We start from the raw sequence: 16,466 nt of genomic DNA on the forward strand, positions 1-16,466 counted from the left end.
AAACTCTAGTTTAAAACAAATAAAACACAGATAGACCAAAATTTGTTCTATTTTCTTTTTTTTATAGTCTATCTTATCTAAAATAAATATTTTAATCTCAGTTCGCCGTCGTAATTTTTACGTAATATTTTTCGCCGTCGTAATTTTTACTTCGTAACGTTATTTACCAATCTTAGTTTTACTTATCAATTTTTATATGCATTTAATGTACAATGTTTTCATAAAAACATCAAAATCGGCCAAACGACATAATGTAACGTAATAATAAACGCAACGAGAGTTTAGTTATTAAAATTACCTACAAATTGGTTACGTAAATTATACTTTAACCGTGGCTATGTAGAATTACTTTAAATAGTAATGTTAATTTAATAAAGGTGCAAAATCCTACTTTACGTTAAGTAAATAGTCAGACCTACGTTGTTTTAACTTGTGGACACGTGTTTAGATTGTCATTTAACCGAAAATCATATACCGAAAACGAAATTTTACCAATGTTAAGACATTTTCTATAAACCCCTTTCTTACCATAGCCCATTTTCGAAAAACGCCTTCAAATTTTGAAAAAAAGTTGACCCGAATTTTAGTAAAATGTCGTTTTCAAAATTTTAGTTTTCGGTCAAATGGTTTTCGGTTATATGGTCTCAAACCGAAAACAACTGTTTTATGTTTTATGTTATTTGATTATTTGTCGATATACATAAATTATACATTGACTATAAATGAAAAGGGTTGGCAATACTTGGACAAAAATATTAATACAATTTAACTAATTGAATCGCCAGCTTACAAATATAGATAGTTTACCCGATATAGTTCGTAAAAAAAACCTTTAAAGGACGGTTAACCAGTTAAAACGTTTTTAAACACCTGTTTGGAGGTTAATTAAAATATAATCATTATACAAGTCCCCAAAAAACATGACAGCCTACTTTTCCGCCCAAACAAACAAGTAGTTTACCCTGAAGTTGCCTAATTCGACCGTCAGCAGCCGTATAGTGATGTGCGCTTGAAAGCCCAAAATCAGGGTCCTCAAAAATCAGGCTTGCACTTCGTCGTTTTTCCCCTTTCCCAATACTGTTTCGCCTTATGAAGGCCGTGGTGTCGACATATTCTTCCGTAGACGTCGAATTACTGCGCGACAAATCCTTGGACGAATTCTGCATTTTTATAATCCTATATGCTTGTTTATACCTCCCTTTAAGTCAGTCAAAATACCATTTCTTGAACTTGAACTCAAGATTTAATAAAATAATAACACCATTTAAAAAAACAATCTGATTTGTTAAATAATAAATAAAAATGCATTGAATTCTGAAACAATTTTGTTAAAATAAGATTTTAACTCTAAATTAGCTCTAACAGTTAAACTCATATAATACGCAAACGTTAAACAAGCTTAATTTTGTCCCGCCCGATAAGAAATACGGCGAGTCATCAATATGTACTCCCGCTTTTGTGTGATCAACTTATTTACTTAAACAATAAATTAAACACCGTCAAGTGCACCAACAAAAGCCGCTATCGACCGTCGGCGGATTTCGGATTACGACATCTCTAAAAAATAAGTAGCAGAAAAAATATGTATGTTCTTGCCATATAAATAACTTTGATTTAATTTAGCATGATTCTATAAACTAGTTAGCTAACCTTATGGACAGCATTTTAGTTGTCGTAATATGGTTGCAACTCTTAACTAACATTTGTGCGCGATAATTTACCAGAGCACCACAAACAGCAGTTTTTTTATTTTGCAGATCTATAAATTAAACTTACATATGGAAAATGCGTTGCTGCTTCTAATAACTTGATTTTTTCTGTACCTTAAGGTTAAATACGATATTAAAATTCAAAAACAATAAGGTAACAAGGTTGTTGTTTCCATGGTACAAAGCAATTATATTTACAACTATGCAATGCACACAAAATCATATTCCTTTATAATTTAAAAAAAACTTAACATTCTGCATTTCGAAAAAAATCTAGCTATATCATCAATCTTAAACTGTCGACATTAACGCCATCTATTCTCTCACTAAATAAGCAACAATAGAATCTAATTCTAAATTTTCTAATACAACATTGGGCACAGGTGTTTGCCTAATCTTAAGGCTGAATGGTGCTTGTAATTTCGAAAGTGGACCCAATAACAACAGAAAAAGTGTTAACTCTTTCCTTTACTTTAATATAAACGCATTGGCCTTGCAAATTTAAATGAGATAATAAATTAAGAATTTTACATATATGCCATTATTATACTTTGCTTATAAATAAATTGTTGTGCATAAAGTTTACTTTCTATGGAAAATCTGTAGTATTTAACGCATACCTAAATCGTCTATCTGAAAATTTAGAAGGCTAGAAAGGGATTTAATTCTATTCAAACCCCTTTTTTAACCGTTTTATAACTTTTAAAACCCTTTCCAAGTCACCTAAATAACAATACGTTCTGCTAGAGCTGGTAAATAGTGATTCTGGTTAAAACTTCTGTTGCTACCTTACGCTCATAAGGCAATAAATTGGGTTCTATCAATATTATAATTTAAATAAACGAAAATACCTTACAATATTTAAAAGCAAATTAAAAGGTATCTAATTTTTTGGCGCAAAAACGACTAAAAGCCTAAAGAAGTATCAGAATTTCAAAACATATGAAACTTATCTGCTATATAGTTTAATAAAGTGATACCAACACTTATATGAAATAAAATCCTTAATTTCTAACCCTTACTTACTAAGGCTTACACTACTTCGTTTTCTATATTTGTTTCTGGTGACAATAAAAATAAGTTCACCAGAGCGTAATAGATTGTACTTAAATTTATAGGTTTATTAGGTCATAAACATAATAAAAACATGGCGTTTTTAATTTTAGACTGATTAAGAATTTAGAAATGATTTTTATTTGATTTAAAGACACTTTATAAACTTTATAACATATAGCAATACATATTAAACCTTTACTTAATTTCAATTTACAATTTTATTGCAAAAATAAACAATCATTTTTTAATTTTCACAGACACAAAAACTGAAGACATTTTAAAATTAAATTGCTTATTCGTAATACGATTATTGTTAAGTTGGCGCTTTTTTATCTAAAAAATTAACTGTTTTAAAACAAAACTGTCTTACTTAGCATATTTAGTGCTTAATTACCTATATATGCCTATTTTAAAGACTAAATCCTAATTTTTTACGCAAATTCGCTTTTTTACATTTCCCCTACCTAACACAACAACACTGTAGAAAAAACTGTTAACTGAATAAAGAGTAGCCTTGAATAATAAAGCCTAGGCATGTGTTGAACAATGGATTTCTAGTACAAAACAAATAAAAAAAGGGATCGAATAAGGTGTCATTTTGTTATAGGTAGTAGGGACCTTTTGTGTTAGGTAAGCCCGATTGCCTTTCACACGGTAGCTGGGTGAATTAAGTCCAATTGGAAAAAAGCAGTCGTCTGCTAATGTATGATGGAAAACTCCTAATAATGCGTAGGCAAAATTTGGCATTGACGGGTTTGTTATGACGTCATTACAGCTTTAAACTGCGCGAGACTAAAAATGTCGCCTGCTATTCCCTAATACTTAAAATATTTATTTTGAAAACATATAAATCAAAAAAAATATAAAAAAATGAAGTTCATGTTTAAAACGACATTTTTTTACTTTTTTATACGATTTTATGATACCACATTCTCCTATCATTTAATTAACTACAAAGTCAATCTCGCGTGACCAACACAATAACAGTGACGTCACAGGCGCGCTAAATTCGAACCACGTGACCTAAGGCCCTCACAATAATTTTATCGCTAACAAATTCATGGAAATCAAAATATTGAAAACGCATTTTTGCTGTTATTTAATTAAAATAAACAAACAGATATCCACTTATATTGGAAAGCCTATAAACTATAATATAGGTTCACCAGTTAAGTTCACAGATTTATCAAATTTAACACAAAAATGAACAACTTAAACGGCTAAACCAAGTAAAAAACTACTGTCTTCAGCCTATACTATAAGTAAAAATTGTCTTTTCTTACTTTGAAAACAACCTCACAGCTAAAAAGCCAGCATCAAAATTGCGCCTGAAAAATGCATTATTGAATGTGCAAATGTAGAAATTCTACACTACTATATAGGCCTTCTATACACTACAAAACGCAATGGTATTTAAATGAAATCAATTCGGAAGTTATTGTAGAGTAATACAAGTCAAACAAGCCTTTCTTTTTACTGGAAACCATAGCAAAATTTATGAAATGTAAAGCGATACTACTGCCACTTATATAAACGGTATATGAATTAATTTCTGTATTTTTGAATGGGTATATATACGTTAATAGGTTACCTATTAGTATAAACTAAAAAAATGGAAAAAATGATATTTTAGAGGATGAACTTAGAAAAAAAGAAAAATGCGGATAACTCGGAATCGGAAAAAAATGAGATATCCAACCTATTTTAAAGAAGGGTTTTATTACCCCCCTGCACCCTTTTCCTAATTTTAAATATTAGAGTATGGTGTACTCTTTTCTAGTTGTTATTTTTTTCCGCGTTTTCCGCTTCTTATATTCCTAATAAAGTTAGGCTATTTACGCAAAATCGAATGCTTACTTAAATTTAAATAATAAAGCTACCTATTTCCCAACCCTTTTAAAAGACTTAATAATAAAAACGCATTTTAAAATGTCGATTTTTACTACTTACAATACCACAGCAAAATTTTAATATAATCCATTTGTTATTGCATTACCTTAACGTTAGACGATATTTACAACAAAAATAGCCGCAGGCGATGTGGTTATCTATTACAATATCAACCGCTTTATCTATTGTGGAAATTGCCCATTTTCAATTTACTGGTATTAGCGCATAAAAAATCTATTCATTATATATTTAAGTATTGCGTTAAATCTGTATTGCGATTTTTAAAATACATTTATTGTAAAAAAAGGCCTACACTAAAAAAAACGTTAGAAAACAGCCTACAAATTAAATGCATATACAAAAATCGCTATGGGTGACGTCATCAATATTTAAAAAAGGTCAAAAAAGTCTTAAGAAAAGGATATTTTTATATCTCGTTATATCTGATTTAATCTGCAAGTCTTTTACGAAACATCGCCCCAGTAACATATATTACTATATATTAAGTTCATTTATTTGTAAATAAGCGTTAATATAAGCATTACATTTTGTGTTATACCTTTACCTTTATTTTTTCTATATGATTTTTTGGTAAAAAATGACAAAATCAATTTAATGATTTATAAATGCCATATAAAATCTTGTTAACATGGAGTTTATATAGATTTATACATTATGGCATAGTCACCAAACCCAGTATAAATTTATTTAATATGAATATTGAAAAAAAAACTTTTTATAAAGCCATGCACCTGTTTATCACTAAATTTAGGAATATTATTAAAACAAAAAATTAAGTTCATTATCTTTACTTCTTAGTTTATTAATCTAATTTAAGAAGTCATTTAAAAGTTGTGACAGATAAAAAAATGTATATTATAAACTCTATAAACATGTAAAAGAAACTATAACACAGTCCTATCTATTACACCCTACTAAAATTTACAAAACCACAAACATTAAAATTTTTACATAAATACATTTTACACTAAGGCTGTACATCTAGGAAAAATAGAATAAATAACTGACTAAATTAATCTAGATTAAAAATTTTGAATTCTAATCTTAATCTGTTCAATTATAAATCTAAAATTTTTTTTTCTACAACACTTTTTTTGTGTTTGCACAACCACAATAAAATCAGCTTATCTGTTAAAATAATATTTATAAATTGAAAATGATAACCTTTTTTTAAATTTGGTTATAATAAATAACATTAAAAAAAATATTTCAAATCCAATTATTCAAAAAAAAAGAAAATTTCAGATTCAAAAAATAAATCAAAGATTTTAAAATTTACTTTAAACAAATTCTAAAAGAATATCTATTCAACAAATTTTGCAGTTTATTTTGTACGTATTTTACGCACATACAAATCCCTTTGAATAAAAAATAAAAAAACTACAGTACTCTTAATTTAAAAAAATCAAAAATTTTCCTCCAAAAATAATGATTTTTTTTAATTTAACTAGATAAGTATCATACAAAAATGCACATTTTTTTATTTAAATATATATAAAACTGCAATACTTTAAATCTTAAAAATCAAATATAGTTTAAAATTTTTCCGAAAATTATGATATCCATAACCTAACTATGAACGATCACGTGTTATATCCCATATACCGGGTTGCGCAAAACCGCCCTAATGACAAAAATCGAGAAACTAATATAGCCGCGTAAAAGCGAAACGCTATCACCAATTCACACAAACCTATAAGTTAATCATTTATTTTGGCTTTCGTAGAGGATTTTTTGTTTGCCTTTTTCAGTAAAAATGAAAAGAAATTTTCGATAAGTCGAAATTAAACAAACAGCGGAATAGACGATGACGTAATAGCGCTTTGTTAAAATTTCTGCGTTAAGTTTAAGGGTATGTTACAACTATGGGCAAAAATCGAAATACAATGACATGTTTTAAACTACGAAATTGGTTTTGCCGTTTTTCTCATTGTTTCAATGCATTTTTTAAAACCACACACAAAAAAATTTATAACCAAAAGTATTAAAAATACCCCAAAAAATTGCAAAATGACCAAAAACATTTAAGTTAACTTATTTTTAGGCTTTGCAGGACGCCTAGCTAAAACCCGGGACGCCTAACTAAAACTCTACATAACCTAAGTGTTTTTGTAAAAAAACTAGTTAAAAAGTAACCCAAAAAATGGCAAATAGAACAAAAACACTTAAGTTAACTTATTCTTCAGACTTTGCAGGCGCGCCTCGCTAGAAGCCTATGTTTAATGTTAATGTATGTATAACGTGATGTAATGTACACAATACAATATGTGTATGTATTTTAGGCGGGAACAAATGCTGAGGGGGATATTTTTGAACAATAACGCCAAATTCAAAACCGGCATTTCAAGTTTTTGAGGCAAAAAATACAAATTTAGCATTTTCTAAACTTTCAAATGCATTCAACGGATATTCTGTTTTTTTATATTGACAAAACTATAGTATATATACGGTTAATAATATGAACCCGGTATAAAGTTGCGTATACATATCTTAATGTTATGAGAATATTGCAACATACTTAATCAACTTATTACTTATTTTAGGCTTATATTAGATAAAAATTTTAAATTCATATTTAATTTGGTCGACACTGTTAAAATATAATACATACAAGTTACTAAAATCAAAAGTTAATACTAACAAAAAAAATTCTTCTTTTTGTTAGCGGTAATTTTGTTAGCGGTAAATTTATGTTTTTAAATTTGATTTGAGGAAAAAAACAGTGTGATACTAAAGGGGTTTAAACCAGCAACCTTTCGGCCTGGAATCCGGTGCAAATTTGACCAGAATAACACACTAACAAATCTATTTTTTGTATGACTTATATTACACAATTTGCTTGGCAAAATTACAATGAACACAGCTTCTAGAACGTAACGTATTGGTTCGACCCCGCGTGAACGCAACAGTTAAGCCACGCCCACCACGAAAACAGAGGGCGTAGATTTACGATAACTAAATCATGTGAAGAGCGCCAGCTAATGGCCAATACAAAATTGCTATAAAGAAGGTAAAAAATCTTATAAAAATCAGTGTCATATCAATTCGACAAAACTTATTATAACTTTTATATAATGTATATATACTAGTCAAAAGCCCCGCCCTATAGTCGGTATTTTAATTGTCGTAATATAGTCGCAACTCGCAACTAAGATTTTCCCGTAATAATTTATCCACAAACCACAATTTTATTTATTTTGCAGACCTATAAGTTGAACATACATATTAGGAGTCCACTAGGCTTTATTATGTATAGAATTGTATAACCTATATAATATTACAGAGCTTATCCATTATTTAATTAAATATAAGAAAAAAATGAATTTGTGCAAATTATTAATTCTTACAACGACCAAAACGTTTTTTAAATAAACGATATTCTTCATAGTTTATCATAAAACAATATGCCTTCGTGAACAAACTTATTAAGTTTGTGTTCTTAATAAGAACACACATTTACCAATTTTATTTTTTTAGCCTTTTATTAGAAAAAAAAAATATCGAAAATCCCCAAAAAATATAAAAAATTATCAATTCTACTCAAAAGCTAACGACAAGAAAAAAATAAGCAAGCAAGCTATCTGCTCAATTTAACAAAAATTATTCTCGAAACCCACTAGACACTTGTCCCAAGTACAACAGCGTGCCGTGTTGAGTGGTAGTCGAGTGCCGGTTGCTATAGCAACGAACAAATCAGAGCACTGGCAGTATTTGTAGTTAGGATTTAAAAAGCATTTCAATTGTAAGGGCATCGTTATATAACTATGTTTTATATATTTATCTGACAGTCTTTTTATTTTTGTGTATTAGACATTTTTAAATATTAAAATAAGGGCTTAATTAATTGATTCCTAATCTATATCAAAAACTGAATTTTTTTTTGGAAATATCTCAAAGTAAATTATTTTTTAAGTATTACGCGTTTTAAAATATTAAAATGATAGCTAAATATTTAAAAAGCATTTATTAAAAGCATTTGTTTTCGAAACTGGTTTAAATTAAATTGTTTATTTCCTAATTTATTCCAAAAACTAAAAAGCATTTTTTTCGTATTATAAAAACTGTATTATAACCCTTTTTAACCTTAATTAAAGTTTACTGGTTTTTTGATAAGCATTAAAATAGTACCAACATGTTGGCATTCTTATACAACAACACATAATAAAGTAATTCTAAATTGTAAAATGTACTGTAATTAAAAATACTCCGATTGCGTTACCACCCAAAAAAAGTTTAGTAAAAGTAAAACATTGTCAGGTTTTGAATGAAAGGACAGGCTGTGCTCGGTACAAATTGCAGTTAGATTTGCTTTATAACAAACGCCAGAGTCCGCAAAAAAAGCTAACAACAATTAAGGCCTTAAAATTCAAACTCTTACAGTATGCGGCCATATACCGAACACCATTTGACCAACTGCACATTTTATAAAAACTTAGGTCAACACATTTAAAAAAATAAAAAGCATTTTTTAGAGTTTTTTTACACCTAAGCAGTAACTTGATACACAAAACAGGCATAATAAATTAAGATTGGCAAATTTTGGCGCTGAACTAACTCAAAAATCTTTATTAAAAAGCTAACCTGCTAATGCCTTGATTCTCGAACGTTCGAATAACCTCGCGGAGCTGTTGTCCAGATCAGCTTCTTCATCCTCATACTCCGCTTTATCCCATCTTCTGTCGTGGTATTCCTCCAAGGTGTAATTTAAATCTTCCTCATTACCGTTATCAATCAAAGGATGAGGCGAGGCACTGAAATATATTTTTTTTAATTTTAAAATAACTTTTTTCTTGATTTAGTTTTGAATTTTTAGGCATTTCAAAGTTGATAAAATTGGTATCTTTACAATTTTAGTTATTAAAAAGATGTCAAAACACAAATTACAAAAAAATATCAAATAATTTAAAAACATTAAAAAAATAAACAAAAGGTTTATTTAAGTTTTGGGTATTTAAAAAAGCTAAAAAAACACGTAAAAAAATTCAACAAAAAAATAAGTAAATGATACACAGCATAAAAAATATGGTCAGTTTTTAAATTAAACTTCCAAATTTCAATCATTAAAAAAATGCAATAAAAAATTCTGCATTATTAAAATAAAAAAATTCTTACACGTGAGCTGCAGCGTTTATCTCAAACTTGGCGTTGCTCTGAATTTCTCCAGACATAGTGACAATATTGCCCTCGTGATCTCTGACTACGGTATTTTCCTTTGCAGACGCTGCACTGGCGTTATCTAGTTGGCCTTCCTCAGAAATTGATTTCTTGTCGAAACCCTAAACGTTGTAAAAAGTTAAAAGCCATTTAAAAATGTAAAACGCTATTAATTTCAATATTTGTACCGATTGCAATGAATTAAAGGCGTGTAGTTCTTAAAAAGAATGTTAAAGTGTCGTTAGGATGATATTTTACCCATTTTTTTATTGTTTATGTTTTAAATGTTAGAATTATTTATTTATGTGATTGGTAGTAAAATTAGTCAGATATTTTTTTTTTTAATAAAACAATTTTTGGTAATTTTTTTAGTTTTCTAGAAAAGTTTACCCTCTTATTAACCCCCAAAAAGAAACCCACCTTAAACTAGACTACTAAACCCAATTGCCAAATAACGCTTTTTTATTTTTTTACAAACAAACTTAAAGTTAGAACATATTAAAATGCTTTAAACCAACATTTATCACCACAGTATATAAACATTATAATACATACTTGAATTAAACACAAAATTTATTTTTAAAATTAAAAAAAATTTAACAAATTAAAAAAAACTAAAATATATATTACTATACCTCAGTTCCAAATTGCGACGTTAGGTTAGCGGTAAAGTATTTAGTTGACTGCTTCTGTCGAATTTGTGAGCCTACGACTTGATGTGAAACAGATTTAGTATTGGTCGTGGTTTGGTATTTACGAACCGAGCTCTGGCTTTCAATTAAGTAGTTACGCGTTAGTTCGACCTGGAAAAATACCCGTGAAGATAAGAAGCTTTGAACTAATGACTAACATACAAAAATATATATGTGTTTATAAATTCTATATATAATAAAGCTTAGTGCACGAAAATATATTCAATTTATACTACTTTAAAATACAATAAACTGCCGTTTGTGGTCCGCAGTAATTATTGCACGAAAATATTAGTTGAAAGTTGCGAACATACTGCGACAATTAAAATGCCAACCGCAGGGGGGGCAATGGACAATTTTTTTTAAGAACCGTTAAGTACATATGATCCTATATTTATAAAACAAGATATAAAATGGTCAATTTAGAAGGCTTACCGTCTGATGGTTTGGGGTAAGATTAGGAGCCTTCTGTTCGTTTAAATTAAACAAGGGCCTAATGTTACCATCTTTGTCTACGCCAGCACTTAAATCACTGTCCTACATAAAAAATATAAAAAAATTTAACTTCATTTTGTTTAAATGTTTAAATGTTAAATTTATATAACTTTCCGCGTAATAAAAGGTATTAGTTATTTTAAATAGTGTGAATGCTTTTAATTATGCAATCTTTTATAGGCGATAAAAATGTTTAAAAAAATACATTATGAATACTACTTTATAAAGGTTAGCTTTTGTATTATTTGTATGATTGCCTAACTAAGTTAATTGTTATTAATATTTAAACAAATACAGTTATTATTAAAGAGTAATCCTACTATACCATATAAAACATCATAAAGTTCAATACAAAAATACAAGTTGTACAACAATTATATAACACTTTAATTTAAAATGTATGTATAGCCCATACAACATAAAAAGCTTGCAATTTTTTAAAACTTTATATTATTAAAAAATGTTATACAATATGTATTATAATATCCTTAGTTATATGTTTACAGTACAGCGGCATTACCAATATTATTATAACACCATTAGGCGTTGGATTTAATAAAATCGTACTGTATATAAAGGCAACTAATTTCAATTAGTCGATATTACAAAACGCCGATAAGTTACATGGCTTAGTACTTCAAATAAAAACAACGAAAAAGGGTCGCGGAGGTTCGTTTGGTAATACTAATAACAACGTCTGTCTGCGCGCCCATTGACACTGTATTAAAAAATCGATGAATGCTGTAGCGAAGGGGGTTGGATCGGCTTCTGTTACCAAATATTTTCGCAAACTAATACACATGGAGCGAGTTAAGTGTTTGATACTCGAGAAGTTGGAGCAGTTGTGTGTTTTATTCTGACAATTCAACTGAAATCAAGCGAAACACCAAATTTCGAACGCTCTAATGAAATTTACATATTTTTTTTCGTGAACGAAACTTTATCAAAAAGACTAATTTTTTATGTCGACATATATATATATATATTTTTATGTTTTGTTCATTAATTTGAACACCACTTTCCAACTACAATTTTCAGAAAGGCGTTAGAATAATCACTTTGCCGAAACGTGCAAACTACTTTACATACATTAAACAGTTACCGCCTTTTTTAACAGTTTAATTTATGCGAATCACAAAAGCGTAAACTGTGTTAAAATTAACACCAGTAAAACAGCCAAGTCTAAATTACCAACCATATCGAATTAGGTTTAAAATCGAAAAATATTTCGAAATATTTATTTTTCACTAGCGCTACTAGTCAATAGCCAACCCTACAATCAGAACTTTAATTTTCGTAATATGGCCACAACTCTTAAATAATATTTGCCCGTGATGATTAACCCAAGCACCACAAACTGAAGTTTTAACATTTTTTTAGGCCTATAAATTGATCATAAATAAACACATAAAACACTTCATTAAAATCTGATTTTTTTTTATATATTATTTACTACTATTGCGGTTATTCGCTAAATTGTAGCAGTTGTTTCGATTTTTGCGACCAAATAACTCAGACTATTCCCAATAGAGTTAGCACAATACAAAATTCCGAATCGATAAGAGAATTACTATTATGAACTAAATAGAACAATAGAGTTATGTATGTCAAATAAACGAACAAATTGCCGAAAACGACTTAATGTTAGGCTAGTTTAGAAAACAATACTGTGAAAATTAACAACATTTTTAATAGATAATTTACTTTAAAATTTGGTATATATATTTTTTATAATTAAAAAAGTTAAATTTAATCTTGTGAAAAAAAAAAATTAAAGATCGTTATTAAATCGTTTTTAAATATATTCAAAATTTTAAAGCCAAGTTCGTAAAACGTAAATAAATCAACAGGCTATTATAAAGCGCCCAATACGTAATATAGAATGACGCAATACATAAAGAGATAAATATATTTATAAACCTCACTGACCTTGAGTTCTACCTTTTAAGTAGGGCACGTACATTATTGATTACTACATACTTTTGAGCGAGCGAGTATACAGGCTTCTATAGGACACGAAATAAAATTTTAATACATTATTTATGCGCTGCTGAATGTGGCTTGAAAGGGCTTGTACTGTAATATTATATGTATTTGAAATCTCTATGCAAGGCCAATATCAAGTTTTCCAAACCCTGTTTTCAGTATAGTGTGTATTGTATTCAAATTTTTTTTAACAAATTTATTATTTTTGATGCTTTAACAATACTGTTTAAAATATCAAATAATGTTTAAAAAATACAATAACATTTACTTTTTCACCCAAAACCACCCCCCAAAAAAACATTTTTTTTGAATAAAATTTTTAAATTTAAAACTAAAAAATTTTTGGACCAGACTTAACATAAAAATGTGCTGTTAATCCTATGAACAACTTAGTTAGGTATTACTGACCATAAATATTATATAAATTACTAATGGTACAGAATGGTACCAATGTAGGCAAAATAAACAATAAAAAACGAATTGTTAAAATAACTTTTAAGCTATATAAGCTATGTAAACAAAAAATAAAAAAAGCTCAAGAAAATATTTTAAATTTTTTTTCTTTATTGACCCCACGTTTCAGTAGTAAAAATTTGTTTAAACAGTTATTAAAATTCCATTAAATTTTTAAGCCAATGATTTACATATTTTTAATGGCAAATTTGATAAAAATTACACTATTTATATATAATAAATTTAAAATAAAATGCTGACTAAATACTAAAGCATAAGCAATCATTTATTATTAAAATTTGGTGTAATGCTAACTCAGAAAATAAAATAATACAAAACCTTTATAAGAAAACTGTGTTAAAAATGATTTAAAAAGTATAAATATGTATAAAAGATAAGTAAACAATAAAAATGTATGTATATATGTGTAATATATGCATTAAGGGCAAATATTAGTTGTGAGTTGCGATCATATAATTTTTCATATTATGACAATTAAAATATCGATTTGAAAAATTTTGTAAAATGTCAGAATTTTTTTGTTAAACTAATTCTTTTACATTTACTTTTATTCGCTCTGCTATTATTAATCTTTTTCAGCGGGATATATATGGCAAACCAAATCAACGACTTATTATTTCCGCTATTTTGAAATTAAAATTAATGAGTCAAAGCTATACATGGTCATAAAGGAAATCGTAGAAAATTTGTGTTTGTAATCACGCTCACCCAAGCATGGTGCTTTTTATGGTTTATAGACTTGATAACTAAGAAGCAAATAAAATTTTACAGTTTTATGTTTTACTAAAAAGTTGAAAATAAGCCATAAAAAATGTTATTCTTTGTTGAAATTGTTTTTTTAAAGCTTAGTAAGCCTATATACCCAAAAAAATAAAAATAGAAAAATGACCAAACTGTATATACTATTAAGACTACATTTTTTCGTTCCATATTTTTTTGTGATAAATTTAAATACAAAAATGACCATATTGCATAAATTACCTTACACTATTGTCTTAGGCAATTTATAAAAAATACCTTAAATGGAAAATTAAAAATAGGCCTTATATACATTTTTGGCAGCAAAATTTTTGATAATAGTTTTTATAAATTTATAAAGGAAAATTATTAAATGACAAGACTATTAAACAAAAAAGACTAAAAATCTGTACAAATACAAGTTGTGTATTAACAAATATATCTTCCCTACTGTGTAAATGTACTTAGGCTAATAAACAAATATTGCATTATATTCCTATTTGCTCTGTATCAAGTCTGATCAAACAAACGCCTATGAAGATTGTTTAACAAATAAATAATAAAAATCAAAACAAAAGATTGAGATTGAATTTAAAGATATAATTTTTATTATGTTAGTTTTAAAAACCTTTTTTTGCTTTGATTAATAATTCAAATCCAAATTGTTATATGTGATTTTTACTGAAATACAACACCAAACATCTATTAGCGGTACTACACTGCATATCAGGTAAGGTTATTTGTAACGCTGCTACAACATATATTAAAATGTATTTATATATATATAAGGTAACTGCATAGGTGCACACCATAGCAATAAAAATGTAAACAAATTTACAAACATCTGTTAATTTATAGGGTTGAAAAAAGGGTCATAATAAGCCCTTACCCCCTTTTTTGCTGGATGTAATGGCATACGTTTATCAAAAATTAACACATTAATGTATATTATAGATATTTTTAATGACATAAAGCTCTGTGTAGAAAATTAAAGCCTTGAAGCTCTCTTTTATTTATTTTTTTTTTAATTAACCCTTTACTAACCCTCTAACTAAATATCAAAATTTAGCAAAATTAAATAAAAGTAATTTTGTCAATTATAAATCTGTTTGCTATTGTGGCGTGCATATATGCAGATTACCCACACTCACACATATGTATTGACATTAAATGCTATTACCGTTACCATGTTTACTAATGAATATCACTAAAGCAATCAATTACTTACAAACTGTTCCATAGTACAGTAAAACAGTACAAATTATCCAAATGTAGCTACTGACAGAATAATATACAATAAATAATGTTATCACAAAATTAAAATTAAAAATTTAAAAATTTTTGTTAAATGAAATACAGATATTATTTTTTTAATTTTTATTATATAAACATAACTATGTAGTCTACCTTGTTTTACGTTGTATTTGAATAGAAATTTAAATCCGTTTGTACAGCTTAACATAAAGTCAAATTTGTTTTAAAATCTGCATAAAAAAATTGATTTTTATCGTCCGTCTATTGCAAATCTTTTAAATTTTACAAAAAACTGTTTAATAATTTATGATATAATATACTTGACTAATAAACCATGCTATAATACAGTCATAAATTAACAAAACAACGCGATTGTCTTTCTATTTTATTATTTATATCATTTTGTTTTGGATTTTTTAAATTTGCAAAAACTTAATCCGGTTTAATTAAATCTTTACTCTGCTGATATTATATTAACCTGTTTATAATTACATTTTTTAAAACCCTACCCTTTCTAAATTTTTAATACTAATTTGTCACACAATTACTAAAAAACAAACGCGCTTAACATTTTTAAAAGCTGAAAGTTGCGCATTAAAGCGAAATAAACGCGTGCCAAAATAAAAATCGATCGCAGATTTTTAAAAAGTGTTGTCATTCAATAAAACAACGAGTGTTGCCAAATAAATATTTCTAAATCTTGACAATTATCCAAAAATTTGAAATAAAATAAATATTTTATAAAACGCTTAAACCTTACAATATTACATGTAAATTAAAAAAAAATTATAAATTTAGCACCCAAAGTAATAAAAAAACGTTAAGCTAACGATATATCGATAAAAGTTATTGTTAAATTAATGAATATCTTGTTGGGGAAAACCCGTATAGGTGTTTTTTATTTTGGCACGCTTTTTAAACATGTGATTCATCACGAAACAAGACAAAAAACTTCAGTTCGTGATAATTTTGGGTCAGTGCGTTCAAAAAACATATC

The 16,466-nt window shown here is 27.6% G+C and overlaps 1 protein-coding gene across 5 annotated transcripts in view; it reads right to left on the bottom strand.

Moving 5' to 3' along the window:
- The window catches only part of LOC145760551 (spectrin beta chain, non-erythrocytic 1-like), a 47,914-nt gene extending 32,216 nt beyond the window's left edge, over nucleotides 1-15,698 (bottom strand). For 2 of the 5 annotated variants that reach the window (XM_082574470.1, XM_082574469.1), the window contains exons 1-6: nucleotides 15,623-15,689; nucleotides 15,444-15,490; nucleotides 10,958-11,059; nucleotides 10,466-10,633; nucleotides 9,789-9,952; nucleotides 9,258-9,427 (exon numbers count right to left, since the gene is read on the bottom strand). In XM_082574470.1, coding sequence (XP_082430596.1) covers nucleotides 9,258-9,427; nucleotides 9,789-9,952; nucleotides 10,466-10,633; nucleotides 10,958-11,059; nucleotides 15,444-15,455 — 616 coding nt within the window. In that variant the 5' untranslated portion in view covers nucleotides 15,456-15,490; nucleotides 15,623-15,689. Of the gene's footprint in view, nucleotides 1-961; nucleotides 1,277-9,257; nucleotides 9,428-9,788; nucleotides 9,953-10,465; nucleotides 10,634-10,957; nucleotides 11,060-15,443; nucleotides 15,494-15,622 lie in introns of those variants that run through there. The other 3 variants (XM_082574466.1, XM_082574467.1, XM_082574468.1) reach the window with 3 other exon arrangements.
- Between the last annotated feature and the right edge of the window lie 768 nt (nucleotides 15,699-16,466).

Source organism: Corella eumyota, chromosome 7 (assembly GCF_963082875.1).
Source record: "Corella eumyota chromosome 7, kaCorEumy4.1, whole genome shotgun sequence".
Classification (NCBI taxonomy): Eukaryota; Metazoa; Chordata; class Ascidiacea; order Phlebobranchia; family Corellidae; genus Corella; species Corella eumyota.